At 38.3% G+C, this 16,176-nt stretch overlaps 1 protein-coding gene across 5 annotated transcripts in view; it reads left to right on the top strand.

Annotated features, from left to right (window-relative positions):
• DIAPH3 (diaphanous related formin 3) overlaps positions 1-16,176 on the top strand; it is a 394,284-nt gene that overhangs the window by 164,201 nt on the left and 213,907 nt on the right. For all 5 annotated transcript variants that reach the window (XM_033949909.1, XM_033949907.1, XM_033949908.1 and 2 more), the window contains one exon: positions 10,317-10,409. In XM_033949909.1, coding sequence (XP_033805800.1) covers positions 10,317-10,409 — 93 coding nt within the window. The remainder of the gene's footprint in view (positions 1-10,316; positions 10,410-16,176) is intronic.

The raw sequence follows: 16,176 nt of genomic DNA, 5'->3' as shown, positions 1-16,176 counted from the left end.
GCTTTCTCTGCATCTAAAGAAACAGAGAAAGCCGGATCTTTCATATCCTTTGTTAAATGTAAAATATGAAAAGCTAATCTGGTGTTATTTGAAGAATGTCTTTGAGCAACAAAACCTGTTTGATGCATACCAATAATATAAGGGAGAGCCTTATTCAAACGCAAAGCCAATATTTTAGCTAACAATTTCCCATCAACATTAATCAAAGAAATAGGCCTATAGTTTGAAACCAACATGGGATCTCTGTTTGGCTTAGGCAAAACTATTGTTAAAGCTTCTGCCATAGTACCTGAAATACCTTTATTTAGTTGAAACTGATATAATTTGAAAAGATGGGGTAACAAAATAGTTTGAAAAGAGTTAAAAAATTCTACCGTATATCCATCACTTCCTGGAGCGGATCCAACTCTAAGGGACTTTAAAGCCCTCTGAATTTCTTTTTGTGTTATAGGTGCTTCGAGATTTTCTTTCATATAATCAGGAACTTTAGACCCATTAATCAACTTTAAAAATTCAAAACCATCTTTCTCTTTATTAAAATAATGCACAGAAGAATACAAGCTTTCATAAAATTTCAAAAATTGTTGTAAAATATTTTTAATTTGAGAATGAATTATTCCATTATCATCTGAAATAGCCATTATATTAGCTTTCCTTTTTTTGCTTTTAAATAGTTAGCTAGTAATCTTCCCGCCTTATTTGAGGTTCCATAATACAATGCCTTATAGGACTCAAACTCTTTTCTAGCCAATTGTGATGATATCTCATTGTATCTAAATTTTACTTTTAGCAAATTCTGATAAATACTTTGTTCCCATTTTTCCTTTAATTTAATTTCCAATTCTCTAATATTTTGTTCTAAAATTAAAAAATCTTTATTTAGTTGTTTTCTAACATATGCTGAGTATGAAATTATGTGTCCTCTCAAGGTAGCTTTAAAGGCATCCCATAAAATTTCCTGAGACATTTCTTCTGATTCATTAAACTGAAAAAATTCACTTATTTTTAACTTAAATTTTTCTATAAAATTGGAATCTGCTAGCAATGTATTATTAAACCTCCAAACAGGTCTATTATTTTCTTGTTCATCTATCTCAAAATCAATCCAAATACCCCCATGATCTGAAAGTATAATTGAATCTATATTCGCCTTCTTAACCTTCTGTACTAAATTATCTGAAACGAAAAAATAATCAATTCTAGAAAATGATTTGTGAACATGGGAATAAAATGAAAATTCCTGATCATTGAAATGAAAAATCCTCCAAATATCTTTTAAACCACAAGAATTTATCAAATTATCTAATCCTAAAGATTTTAAAATTTTACTAGGCTTTTTATCTAAAATAGGGTCCATTACTGCATTAAACTCCCCTGCCAAAATTAAATTGGAGGAAGATGATGGTAAAATTATTTGTTGAAGGTTTTTAAAAAACTCACATTGATTCAAATTAGGTGCATAGATATTGAACAGTATCAAGGTATCTTTCCCTGAGCTCATTTTTACTTGGACCCATCTTCCGAAAGGATCCATAGATAACATAGTAAAAGTAGCCATACATTTTTTATGTATCAAGATAGCCACACCAGCTTTTTTGCCTACAGCAGGGGCAAAAAAACACTGTTTAACCCAACCCCCTCCCAGCTTACTTGATTCTAATGCAGATAAATGAGTTTCTTGCAGGAAATAAATATCTGCCCCCTGTCTTTTAAGAAAAGATAAGGCTTTCTTTTTTTTTATAGGGTGATTGAGTCCATTAACATTCAATGAATACATTTTAAAATACATTTATATTTATATTTATTTTAAGGAACCAAAGAAAATGACCTGAAAAGATTTTAATTCTTATATATAAATTATCCCAATTACACATCCAATTACCCTCCCTTAAAACCCCTATATACCCTCCCACACCCATCCCCCATAACAAATATAAGTGAATGACAGCACACATAAAGACCAGGAAATCGAAAGAAATCCCCAACCAGCAAACTATCAATTCATACTATAATAAAATCTTAAAATAATGAATTAAATTAAAATCATTACTTAAAATTACCATAAAATGAAATCTTGAAAATAATAAATTATATTATATAACTAATATCATTTTTCATTATAGACATTAAAACTTATTATATAAAATTTCCAACTTATCCAAACAAAACAAAAATCACAAAAATTAATAAATACCAAATATAAAAAACTAAATGAATAAATAAATTAATGTTTATGATTAATAGATACCCAATAAAATATTAAAATAATAAATATTGAAATATGAAATGTTAAAATTAATATATTAAATTATATAATTTATATTATCTAAAATTAGAGACAGTAGAAATTATTATATAAAATTATCATCCTATTCAACCAAAACATGTAACAAATTTAGAAAAATTAATAAATATTAAAAATGAAGACTAAATGATTAAATAAAATGATTATTACTAGATATCCAGAATATAAATGAACATTAAAATAATAAAAATTCCAAATCTTCCCAACCTTTAAAATTCATATCCATTCATTCCCTCATTATAAATTTTATAATAAAATAAAAACCTAAAATCAGCAAACAAAGAACATATAAGAATAAATATATATAAATACTAAATACTTGTCACACTAGAAGAAAATCATATCTAAAGATAAAAGTAATCCATTTCTCAACTTATAAAAGATTCAAATCATCTTTACTAAACACTAATGTTACAGCTAGAGGATAAAAAAATAAAATAAAAATAAAACTCATATCTCTATATTATTTATGTTATTATGGAAGTATCTGCCATAATATTAAAAAAGATATATAAATTATAATTAATAAATCAAATAAATATCTATCATCTGTTAATCCATAACATCAGAAAAAATAGAATTAGATTTCAAAAAATTGATGACCAGAACAAAATTTCCAGGACAAGCTTGTCAAATCAATATTAGGTTTCATAAGAAGTTGCAAAACCACAAAACCAGTCGACCTCAAAGACTTGTTATATCCCCAGGAAAGTCAGTCTTGTTAAAACCACAGGAAAGACAACAGAAAAAATGCTCAAAAAATTAATAGAACTTTGTAAAAAGTCTTTCTTCAGGACTCTTCCTTTGAATGTTAAAATGCCTTGTTATATCCCCAGGAAAGTCAGTCTTGTTAAAACCACAGGAAAGACAACAGAAAAAATGCTCAAAAAATTAATAGAACTTTGTAAAAAAAGTCTTTCTTCAGGACTCTTCCTTTGAATGTTAAAATGCCTTGTTATATCCCCAGGAAAGTCAGTCTTGTTAAAACCACAGGAAAGACAATAGAAAAAATGCTCAAAAAATTAATAGAACTTTGTAAAAAGTCTTTCTTCAGGACTCTTCCTTTGAATGTTAAAATGCTTCAATGAAATTACAATTCAGGCAAATTAAAAGTCTCGTATTATATGATGAAGTTGTAATAGCAGTTAAAACATTTCTGCTACAAACTAGTTTGGATTGAACTAGTTTGGATTCAAACAAATTGAAGAAGTTAGTAACAAATCATAGCAGTTTTTGTTTAAATCTTGGATAGTATCCTATTCCATACGATTTTCACAGCCTTCAATATATTGTTGAAGTTTAACAGGATCATCATATTTTATAGTATGATTATCATGAGTTACCCTCATGTAAGCAGGATAAAAGAGACCATATCTTGCCCCTAATTGCGGTCTCAATAATAAAAGCTGTTTTCTTTTTTCAGCTGTTTTTGGGGCAAAATCAGGAAGAAACATAAGAGCTGAATTTTTATATTCTATTTTCTTTTTTTCTTTGGCAAGCCGCAAAATTTCAATTGCATGCTGAAATCTGAGAAGTTTTAATATTATAGGTCTTGGTCTAGGCTGCCCATTTAACTGCCTCACAGGAATTCTGTGTGCACGTTCTATTTCAAACGGAAACTTCGTTGAAATTGAAAATAAATTTGGCAGCAAATTTTCTAAAAAGGTGACAGTCTTTTCCTTCCGATCCTTCAGCCATCCCAAGGATCCTAACATTACATCTACGAGAGTAATTCTCATAAGCTTCCATACGTTTTTGCAGGTCCTTAAGCTCAGCGTGATCTTTTTTGCACTGCCTCTGGTCCACTTCCATTTTCTCAATGCGGGACTCTAACTGATCCACCCTTCGATTAGATATCTCCAGCTGCTTAGTAACAGTAGAAATCTCCTCTCTCATAGCTGCCATATTTTCTGCGTTATCTTTTAACATTGATTTAATCACCCGAAGTTCCTCCAGAATATCCACCGATACAGGATCTGCACTCTCTTTCGGTAAGGGAACTTTTTAAAGATGAGACATGTTGAATCATTTGAAGAGTTAATTTATGAGAAATATAATTTTCTTAGAAACTGGACTCCCTTGTGTTACACTTTTTTTTTTTCTTCAGTAAAAGCTCTAATGTTGACAAGAAAGTTTGAATCGGGTACACAAGTGGGTGAGGTGCTGAGATGAACTGTTTTCTTAGAGCTCAGAACTTGGGCCACATGTTCAGAAATTTAAATTTTCTTGCATACAGATATCTATTTTGTTCCTATCTTTTTTTTTTTAATCACTCAGCCAATTGGGTGTGAAACACAGTTCTCTCTATCTGGAATAATAATATCCTGAAATCAGTTGATTCACAACTTATATTTGAAAATTGCATGAGTTTTGGGAATATTAAATAGTGCTTTTAGCCTTGAACCTCAGGTTAATGCCTTAAAGAAATTTTCTTCTATTGAAAAAAGTTGAAGCAAATCTACTCTGTTCCATCTAGTGGTGCAGAGTAGAGAATGGCATGGAGATAGGTATCCATGGTTAACTGCTGGACAGGGACAGAGCCGATGGGGCAGAGTTGGGGATAGGGACAAACTTTTCCCTGTTTCAATCTCTAAAACTTGTGTTAGGTTTATACATATTCTAGTCTCATCTTGGACAATTGGCAGCTGATTTCAATGATTAAAAAAAACTACAGAAGCTTCTTTTGGATTTAAATGAACTACTGTTAAATAACATTTGTGTCTTGTCTGCTGATCAGACTCCTACCATTTGTAACATTTTTCCATCATGTCCAGGTACTCAAGCATCTTACTGTTACTGTATCCATCCATTGTTGCTGGCATCAAGGAACATTTCCAAAATTTAGGGCTCCTTTTACGAAGCCGTGTTAGCAGTTTAACGTGTGTAATAGCGCGCGCTAAACTGCCTGCTGCGCTAGCCACTACCGCCTCCTCTTCAGCAGGCGGTAGTTTTTCAGCAAGGGTTAGCGCGTGATTAAAAGTCTCGCGCACTAAAGCCGCTAACACAGCTTCGTAAAAGGAGCCCTTAATGAACACTTATTTTACTGTTCATCCACAATACAGTTTAGGTTCTCTTCTACACCCATATTTGAAAGACAATACAGTTACCTTCTCACAAGGATGGGGTGGGATCAGGACAGGGACAGAGCTCACGGGGATGGGACAGGAGCAAGTGGGGATGGGACGGCGACAAACTTTGTCCCTGTGTCAGTCTCTAATGCAGAGTCTGCCATTGGAAAAAACATGTTTAGCTCCAGATGCTGTGGTGATTGCTTAGACTTTCTCATTCCTTTTATTGTTACTTCTCCTTTCCTCATAATTTGAGAGTTCTATACAGGTTCCAAGAAAGCCAAATCACCATGATTCTCATAGCACTTTCTGGCAGTTAAAGAATTTGTGTTCTCTTCTAAAGGAGCTGGCAATTCTACCTCCTCACAAATTGCTTCAATTCCTATCTTTAATAATCCAACAGGAGGGCAGTCTTCATCCGGATCTGAAATCACTAGCCTTCACAGTCTGAAAGTATCCACAGCCTATACAGGATATCCTTATAGCTGTTCAGAAACTTTCCATTAGGTGAGCACTTGCATGCAAGTAGAAGAGATTCTCAATTAACTGTTTTACTAACAGCCAAAATTCTATCACTTGTCTTCCTACCACTATACTACAAGAGGCATTCAATAATTTATATACCTCATTAGGAAAGAAAACAGTTTTAATTTTTTTTTTTTTTTTTCAATATAGTCCCCTGATAGCTCCATTCACTTTTCCTGCAATTACTTTAACCCCTTAGACAAGAATTCTTCAGCTTGACCTTCAAACCAGGACATCACAGCTTCCTTGAAGCCTTCATCACTTGAAAATCACTGTCCACTGAGAGATTTCTTCAAAACTCGGAATAGAAAATAATCTGAGAGCCAGGTCAGGAATGTAATGTGTATGATTCAATTGCTGAAACCCACATTCTTGGAGGCAGCCTGTGATTGTCATGACATGTGCACTGACGCATTGTTGCGAAGAAGCAACATGCCTGCTGTGAGCTTTCCTCATCTTTTCTCCTTGATTGACTGCTGCAAAACGAACATTGAGTTGGCATAACTCTCCCTGGTTATAGTTGTCTTGTGTTTCATGAACTCTAGAAGCAAAAGTCCATCATCCTAGAAGAAGTTGCCATGACTTTGCCTGCAGATTTTTCTGTCTTGAACTTATTTGAGGTGGGGCATGACTTGTGTTTCCACTGCACTGACACGGGATCTCTGTGATAGAACCAAGTCTCATCTCCAGTCACCAAATGATAAAAAAAAATTAACTTGGTCTTCACCGAGCATCTCCAAGTTCTCCTGTCAGCACTGGAGCCTCATGGCCTTCTGGCATAGAACCCATCTTGTACTAACCTTGGCCATGACCAACTTTTCATTAATTATTTTCCAAACTGTTGCTGCCAAGATGCCCATTTCTTCGGCTATTAGGGAAACCATAATTTATCTGTCAGACAAAATAAATCCTCAACTTTCTTACACATTTCTGTGGCAGTTGCTTCCACAGTAGTGCTGCCGATTCAGGAAAAAAACTTTTGATTCGATTCAGGCTACAGAATTGATTTTCCTGCCCAATTGGGTGTTTTTTTCAGACATCCTGCTGGGTTTATTTTATAGCCTCTTCACCCCCTTTGCCCTCTCCTACCCACACTGATGCTGTGGTGTAAACAAAATAAACAAAAAATACTTTTCCTCTCTCTGTTAAATCCTAGCTCACATTTGCAGTCTAACACCAGCTCTGGCAGGATACACATTTCAAATCTGACATATTGTAATCACAAAACAGAAAATAAAATTATTTTTTCTACCTTTTGTTGTCTGGTTATTATTCAAATAATGTTGACCTCAGGCTCTGGTTATCTTCTGATAACTCGCTTGCCAGGGTCTCCTTCTTTCTTCTTTCTCTGTGCTAACCATCCATCTTCCGTCTCTGTCCTCCCCTTCCATTTCCTTTCCCTCTCCCGGAGCTCGGGCATCTTTCCTTTTTTTCATCTTCATCCCCGCAGCTTCAGCGATGGACCCCCCCCCACCATCCACAGATCCACCATCTCTCCTTTTCTCAGCTACCCTTCATCCAGCATCTCTCCCTCCTTCCCCACCTCCCCAGGGTCCACCAGCTCTCCCTTTCTCTTCCCAAATACCCTCCTATCCAGTATCTCTATTCCCCACTCCCCCTCCACAACATCCTTTGTGTACAACTTCTCTCCCTTTCTGTTCCTTCCCTCCCTAAATCCCATTGTCCACCATCTCTCTCTCCCTCTCCTCTGTTTTTAGACCCATTATTTCTTCCCCTCCTCCTCCCAGTATATGCACGTCCCTTTCCCTCCCTCCATGGACTTCTACACCAGGGCCCCCCTCCTCCTGAAGGCCTGCCCTCCCCCCGAAGGCCTGCATGTTTCCTCAGCTTCCCCCCTGTCCTCCCACTCTTACCTTAATATAATATGGCAGCCTGCAGAGAGGATCGCTTGTGCTGTAGTGATCCTTGCAGGCTGCCGTTGTCCTCAGCGGCATGTTCCCTCTGCTGTGGTCCTGCCATTGATGTCAGAGGAGGGGTGGGACCATGGCAGAGGGAACGTGTCGCTGAGGACGACAGCAGCCTGAAAGTATCGCTACAGCACTGGCGATCCTCTCTGCAGGCTGCCATATTATCTTAAGGTAAGAGCAGGAGGCCAGGGGTGAAGCTGGGGGAACATGCAGCACTTCCCGACTGACCCTCCCCCCTCGCCTCCTAAAGCAGGAGCAGCAGCGGCAGTGGATGGCCAGCAAGAGGCAGCGCTGCTGCTCCTGATATAGGAAGGCATGGGGAGGAGGGTCAGTCAACAAATCGGGAGGCTGATTTTTTTTTTTTTAAAGGAATCGATTCACCCGAAGTGAATTGATGAATTGATTCAAATTGGGCAGCACTATTCCACAGTCCTGTGTGAGGGTCATCTTCAATGGACTTTCTACCCCACTTAAAGTGCTTGCTCTAAAATTTTGCTTTGTAGGATGATGAGGCAGACTCATCCTAAACTGCAGTCATGCATTCATGGTTCTCCTTTGTTTTTTTTTCCCTTTTGTGAGAAATTTTATCACTGAACAGTGCTCCAAATCTAGGTGTTTCCTACTTAATTTGCACAAGGACTCTCTTATTACTCTGTCTCTTGGAACGTTAGACTCGCACTGAGCTGCAGCTGTAAAGAGTAACCTTGAGACATGTCACAACATGCTCTTGCTCAACACACTTGCTACTTTCTTTCATATTCAGGTAGATAAATTATTGAACTTCATAATCATCGTACATCATCTTGGTCTTCAAACCTCTTTTATTAGATTTCAGCTAAATGTGTTGTCATCTTACTGTGCTCTAGTAGATAACCTTCTAGTGTCACAGATCCATGTTATAGCTAGGTTTTTGGAATACTTCCTTCATGTAAAACCTCTATTTTAGAAATTCCCTGTGTCTTATGGAGAGCTAAATTTTGTATTCTTTACCTATGAAGTCTCCTCTTTTTTTTTTTTAAACTCTTTTTGCTGTTGCTCTGAAATTCATGACTTGGAATGTACCTTTTTTTTTAGTAGCAGTCACTTCAGCTAGGAGAGTGAATGTTTCATGTATCAGTAATCAAATTCAATCATCACAAGGTTGGTCTGCAGATGTATTCCAAATTCTTGTAAAAAATGGGAAAATAGGCTTTGTACAGAAGGTAAGAAGCACTAACTCACATTTTCTCAAGAAAGCCTTCCATACTTTGAACTGTAAACAGGTACTCATGTGCTACTTAAATAGAACTGAACTGTTTTGGACATAACATTACTTTTCATTTTTTATCTTAATAGATCTGGCAAGCCAGTTGCAAAAAGGACTTTGCATAGTAGCTGGTTTTATATATATCATTTTGGTATGAACAAGCTGATGCTCCTCTAAGCTGCAAAGTCAAGTCTCATCCAACTTGAGCTACTGCAAAGACTGTGCCCTCTTAGTCTGCCTTGCTAGCTAGTACTCTCTTCACATGTTAATTGCACAGTGTTTGGGACCAAGGTTTAGCATAGACAGTATCTTTGGCTAAGTTGTACTGGTCTTTTTTTTTATAAGTTAGCAACTCTTGCATTTTGACTATGCAGGCTGCTCCAAAGACCATCATTATACAAAACTGATGAACCCTATGCTTAGAAGTTACTTACTTGTATGTCTGAGTGAATCCTGCTTGTTAACATAAAGTGGTTGCAACCCATCATAGATATTTCCCTTAAATAACAGGCACACAAGCCCTCCCAGTTTCCAAGAGTTACCTGATGGTTTGACCTATGGAACTAACTGAAGAGCTGAGGGAGACTTGTGTATAGAAACAGCTTTGCATGCTCGGAATGTTACATTATGTTCTGAGCACTAAGAGAACAGTTCACATGATCTCTCTCACTTGTTTGCCTGATAAATGATGTCTAGAGAATATACATGTTAAAGATGAGCATCACTGTTTTTTATCTGCATCTAAAGCGTCATTTGTTGTAAAGACTGCTTTCATAGTCATTTAGCTGGATAAATAGCAGTTCACGGGTAAAATAGCTTGTCTGAGATTGCCGTCCTGTTCCCAGCTAGAAGAATGTTAAGGCATGATGTTTATCTAGTTTGAAAAGATAGGTTCCTGGTATGTGTGTACTGGATTTCCTGAAGTATCTGTTATTTAACTAAACTAATGCTTTCATAAATAGCAAGTGTAAAGGGGCTTCTAGGGTGCTTTCTTGGTTAAGTAATATTTTCTTTGAAATTCAAATACATGCCATAAAAATATTCCCTACTTTGCAAATATGTGAGCTGTTTAACAATTGCCCAGAAGATAGAAATACATTTAATAAGGTTATTGAAAGTCATATTTCTTCTTTTTATGGCAATTAGCAGCAATTTACTCTTTATATTTATTTCATAATAAGTTTTATTCATTTTCTATGAGTTTTGATAAAAGTATTTGTCATTTGTAATATTCTCTTCATTAGCAAAAAAAGATGAAGATCTTGAAGAGAAAATATGCATTAAGAAGCGAATTAAGGAACTTAAAGTCCTAGATCCTAAGGCTGCACAGAATCTGTGTAAGTATATTCCATTTTAATAATTTGCTCTATTGGTACTGGCTTTAGAAGGACAGATTTAAGGGTGTGTAGACATAATCTAGTCTATAAATTCAGCTGATACATATTCTGATGATATTTAATCATCTTTAAGAAATGAGGTAAATTCTTAGTTTTGCAAGTACTTGAATGTATGCAGTATATAATTTTGCTGCATGAGTGTTGATGGGGATATCTACCTTTGACCACATTTCACCGACTTTAAGGCTTCATTAGCTACCAATGCAATTCCATATAAAATACAAAGTAATTATGTTGGTGCACCATTGGATATATGGAAAACAATCCTTGGTACTATAATACTGTTGACATTCACTATGATCTGAAAATGTAATGTTGGATATGAAAAAGCAAAATATGGTACATTATGCTAGTATATAGCTCAATCTACCTTTTCAGTGACTGGTCCAGTCATATGGAATATCTCAACAGGATATATGCAAGCATTCTGTTAAAGGTCCAGACAATCTACCTTTCAGTGACGGGTTTGATCATGTGAAATACTATATCAAAACATATGCGAGTATGTACTATTGTCATGATTAAGGAAATGTTAAAAAAAATCTATTTTTTTGTGCAAGCATTCTGCTAAAGGGGTTAAACTCTGTGGTCCAGATAAAGTTTTTAACATTACTGACCGCTTTCATTGAACTATATAGTCTGTTGAAGATTGTATTTGTATTGTTTTTTAATGTGATTGTGCATTTTTTTTTTAATTGTGAACCACCTAATTAATAGCTGAGTAATAAATATTTGAAATAATAAAAAAATAGCTGCTTCATTGTCATTTTTAGAGCTGTTCATTATTTGTTCGCGATCTATTTAATATGAGTTCTTCAAAAAGTTTCTACACTTGCATATTTTCATGGGAAATGGGGCAGGAGAAGTAAGAGGGCATGTCGTAGAATGTTATGTGACTAGTCAGTCAGGCAAGCTGGCTCAAATTGCAGGTAGTGATGTAATTTGCTTTTGAGATATTTAATAAATAGCGTTTAAAAAATAAAAGTTCGTAAACTTTTTGAAGATATTTTTTAGATATATTAATGATAGGAATAAGTGTAAAAGTGACATTGAGACTCAAAGGTAAAGAGGAGAAATATGTAGAAGCTGATAAAGAAAAGGCTGAATTGCTTAACAAATATTTCTGTTCTGTGTTCACAGTTGAAATGTCAGGAGCGGGACAGTAGAAGGCAAAGGTGAATAGGGATGGAGGAGTGGTAGACCCTGATCGATTTTCAGAGGGTTGTGTTTGTGAGGAGCTAGCTAAAATAAAAGTAGACAAAGCGATGGGGCCAGATGGTGTATATTTGACTGTGCTGAAGGAACTTAGGAAAGTTCTGGTGGCTCCGCTGACTGATCTTTTCAATGAGTCTCTAGAGTCGGGAGTGGTACCAGAGGACTGGAGAAGGGTGGATGTGGTCCCTCTCCACAAAACTGGAAGTAAGGAAGAAGTAGGGAATTACAGACTGGTAAGTCTGACTTATGTGGTAAGCAAATCAAAGGAAACGCTTTTAAAACAGAGTGGTGAAATTTCTGGAATCCTGTAGATTACAGGACCGGAGGCAACATGGATTGATTAGAGGGTAGGTCTTGTCAGACAAATCTGATCAATTTCTTTGACTGGGTGACCAGAGAATTGGATAAGAGGGAGTGCGCTAGATGTGGTGTATTTAGATTTTAGCAAAGCCTTTGACAGTGTTTCACACAGACGTCTAATAAATAAACTTAATTTCCTCGGGATGGGTCCCAAAGTGACGGGCTGGGTCAAGAACTGGTTGAGTGGAAGGCGACAGAGGGTAGTGATCAATGGAGATCGCTCTGAGGAAAGGGATGTTACCAGCGGTGTGCCTCAAGGTTCTGTTGTTGGGCCTATTCTTTTTAACTTTTTTTTTTTCAAAGATTTTGTTTTATACAAAAGTAGGGTGATACTGGTTCCTTCCACTTGTGTCAGGAAGCAATTTGGATGTTGTAATGAGCGATCATGAATGGTCTCTCAATATGGGATATCTATGCTACTCATCTCTACATCAAAATTCCTCAGTACTGCTCCAGACTCAAGTCACATGGCAGACTAGCATCAGATGCCTTCTTCCTTCATTTGGGGGGGCGGGGAGGGGGGGGGAGTCTGCTATATGTGTATCCTCCTGTTTCTCGAATAGGGAATACTTTGTTGAAACTAAAGCTAGATTAGGAAACTGATCTTAATCACATCTTAATGGCCAAGGCAGGTTTGGTTTTCTCTGCTTCTGAAGTTGTCCTTAAAAGTTTTGTGGAGACTGGACTGTTCTTCGATCTTCACACAGAACGCGGGATCCCTTCTGCGTACTAGTTTCCAGACCCTGGCTCTCATTGCCTGAATTTTGAGAGCATAGAATTTGCCTTCTTGTACCTTCCTGGAGATGTCTGCAGGATTTTGTTGGCTTCCAAAAATGATTCTATCAAGAGGTGTTATGCATTTAAATGGAGAAGGTTTGCCATCTGGTATGAGGGTGGGCCCCTAGATCCACTTACTTGTCCTACACAAAAACTGCTTGAGTATATCCTACACCTCTCTGAGTCTGGTTTAAAAACCAACTCTGTAAAGAAACAGAAACATGATAGCAGATAAATGCCAAATGGCCCACCCAGTCTGCCCACCTGCAGTAACCATTGTCTCTGCCTCTCTCTAAGAAATCACTCTCTGCAATTAGTGCTGCTTATTCTTAGGTAGAGGACAAGCCAGTCTCTGTAAAGCCTCTAGTCGTTTGCTTCATGCGAGGCTTGATGTTGATAAAGCCCCTTCTTAAACTTCCTATGGTATCTTGGGATCTCGATGTCATCCTCACCCAGCTGATAAAAGCTCCTGTCATTTGGAGTGCCTAATCTGAAAGGTCTTATTTTTGGTGGTGGTCAAAGTTAGTGAGGTTCAGGCAGTAGTAGCTAATCCACCTTTATACTAGATTTCATCATAACAAGGTAGTTCTCTATCCAGGCTATGGTGATAACGTGAAACAAAAAGGCATTGCCCTTTTGCTTCACCTATCAAGGTGAAACCATGCTTTGGGAAGGGAAGGGAGATTCGCAGAGGCACCTTAGAGAACTAATTTATAAAGGTTTCTTTGGTCACAGACACAGAGTAGGAAAAAGTCCTTGGTATGTTAGTTGCTAAGAGAGCTATTGCTGAACTGAGAGGGGATTCCCCCCTCCCCCACAACCCAAGTTCCTGCTCAACTGGAAAGTACACAGGTGAGGCTGGGCTCATTTAGAGCACTGGTCTTTGATCTAGAGGCCGCCGCGTGAGCGGACTGCTGGGCACGATGGATCACTGGTCTGACCCAGCAACAGCAATTCTTATGTTCCTTCCTAAGGTGATGTCAGATTTCCATCGTAATCAGTTGCTTGTTCTGCCAACATTTTTCCCCAAACCTCATGTCCATCCTGTCCAAAGTGCAATGCATATCTTAGACTTCATATGACCCATGGCCGTCTATATGGAGTGGACTAAAGCTCATAGACAATCCACCCAGCTTTTTATTTCTTACAACACCAACAGGATAGGGTAAGCCATCAGTAAGTGCACTTTATCCAAATTGACTAGTAGATTGCATCTCCTTTACTTATGTTCAGGCTTGACTGATTCTAGAGGGTTATATCACGGTTCATGTCCAAGGCATGGCTGCGTTGGTAGCCTACTTAAGGTCAGCTTCCATTGAAGAGATCTGCAAAGTTGCAGCATATATAATTAGTGCCACAAACAAAATACCCGACACGGTAGTCATTTTGGTCAAATAGTCCTTCAGAATTTGTTTTGTTGTCTTGAATCCAACTCCATTTTATCAGTTCCAGGTTGCACCTCCACAACCAATTTCTATTTGCTTGAGATTGATTAGTTTAAGTTTCACCATTGCGAGGCACTCTTGTTCTAGGAGTTGTATTCTTTTCTAGCTATTTTATGTTACTAAGAGTCCCACGCTCACACATTGGGTGGGAAAGCACTCACAGCTGGTCAATGCTGGATAAAGGAAATGATGCCTTACTGGTCCTGCTTGACCTTAATGCCGCCTTCAACACTATAGATCATCAACTTCTACTAGACCGACTCGCTGACATAGGAATAAACAACTCAGCACTGCAATGGTTCACCCAGTGGCGTACCAAGCAGGGGGAGATCAGCCCCGGGTGCAAGCCATGAGGGGGGTGCTCCTGGCCTTGGAGTCATGGCCCAAGAACTTCCCTTCTCATGGCTCGACTCCAAGGCTTTCGCACCTCCCTTTATCCGATTGCAGCAAAAAGCAACCTGCAGAAAGGATCGCTAGTACTTTAGCGATCCTTGCAGGTTTCCATAGGCCTCCGGAGTTGTCGGCCCTCTGCCGCGATCCTGCCTCTGACGTCAGAGGAGGGGCAGGACAAGGCAGAGGGATGACAATTCCGGAGGCCTATGGCAACCTGCAAGGATCGATAAAGTACCCACGATCCTTTTTGCAGGTTGCTTTCTCCTGCAATTGGGTGAAGGGAGGCGTGGGAAGCCAGAGGGGAACACACAGGCCTTCCCGGGGGGGAGGAGGTACAGTCCTTTGGGTGCAGACCTTCAGGGGGGGGAGCAGGCCTTCAGGGATGGGGTATAAGCCTTCGGGGGGACAGGCCTTCAGGTGGGGGTACAATCCTTTAGTGATGGGGTGCAGGCCTTCAAGGGGTACAGACCTTTGGGGAGGAGGTACAGTCCTTCAGGAGGTGCAGGCCTTCAGGGGAGGAGTTCAGGCCTTCAGGTGGGACAGGCCTTTGGAGGGGGAAGGTACAGTCCTTTGGGGAGGACAGGCCTTCAGGGAGGACAGACCTGCAGAGGAGGGGGGTCCTGGTGTAAAAGTACACGGAGGGAGGGAAGGGGGGGTTCAGAGATACGTGCATATGCCGGACTTTGGGGGGAAGAAATTATGGGTCTAAAAACAGAGGAGTGGGAGAAAGATGGTAGATAATGGGATTTAGTGAGGGAAGGAACAGAAAGGGGGGAGAAGTTGGACACAAGGGATGGTGTGGAGGGGGATAGAGATACTGGATAGGAGGATAGTTGAGAAGAGAAAGAGAGAGATGGTGGACCCTGGAGTGGTGGGGAAGGAGGGAGAGATGCTGAATGAAAGGATAGTTGAGAAAAGGTGAATCTGTGGATGGAGACGAAAAAAAAGGAAAGATGCCAGACCTCCGGGGTAGGGAAGGGAAACGGAAGTGGAGGACAGAGATGGCAGATGGATGGTTAGCACGGAGAAAGAAGAAAGAAGGAGACCCTGGCAAGCAAGACAACCAGAGCCTGGGACCAACAAGATTTTAATATTGACCAGACAACAAAAGATAGAAAAAATAATTTTATTTTCTGTTTTGTGATTACAATATAACACACTAAAAAAGAAATTCCCAAGTGGGCAAACTTCAAATAATCCTATCAAACAATCATCCCCACTTAAATTAGAATGTGTCTGAAAGTTCTATTTTACTAGCAGGAGTAAGCCTCAGTAATGGAGCCTACGCGTAGTCAAAATCAATGACTGGGATATTCAGCGTAGTTGTTTCTTGCTCCTTATTCTCCAATCATTGGCTTCACTCCTTCCTTCCTATTCATTACCTTTATTTACCAAAAAACTAAAACTAATATAAATTAGTAGTGTGTATTTTAAATCATTTTTTACTTTTTATAAAATCCTATGTTTAGTTTATTTCCATCCCTTTCATTACACTCTTGTAAACTTCATGAAACTAC

The sequence above is a fragment of the Geotrypetes seraphini genome, chromosome 6 (assembly GCF_902459505.1).
Source record: "Geotrypetes seraphini chromosome 6, aGeoSer1.1, whole genome shotgun sequence".
NCBI classification, from domain to species: domain Eukaryota; kingdom Metazoa; phylum Chordata; class Amphibia; order Gymnophiona; family Dermophiidae; genus Geotrypetes; species Geotrypetes seraphini.
Note: the sequence above shows the minus strand (reverse complement) of the source record. Positions and strands in the feature narration are given on the sequence as shown.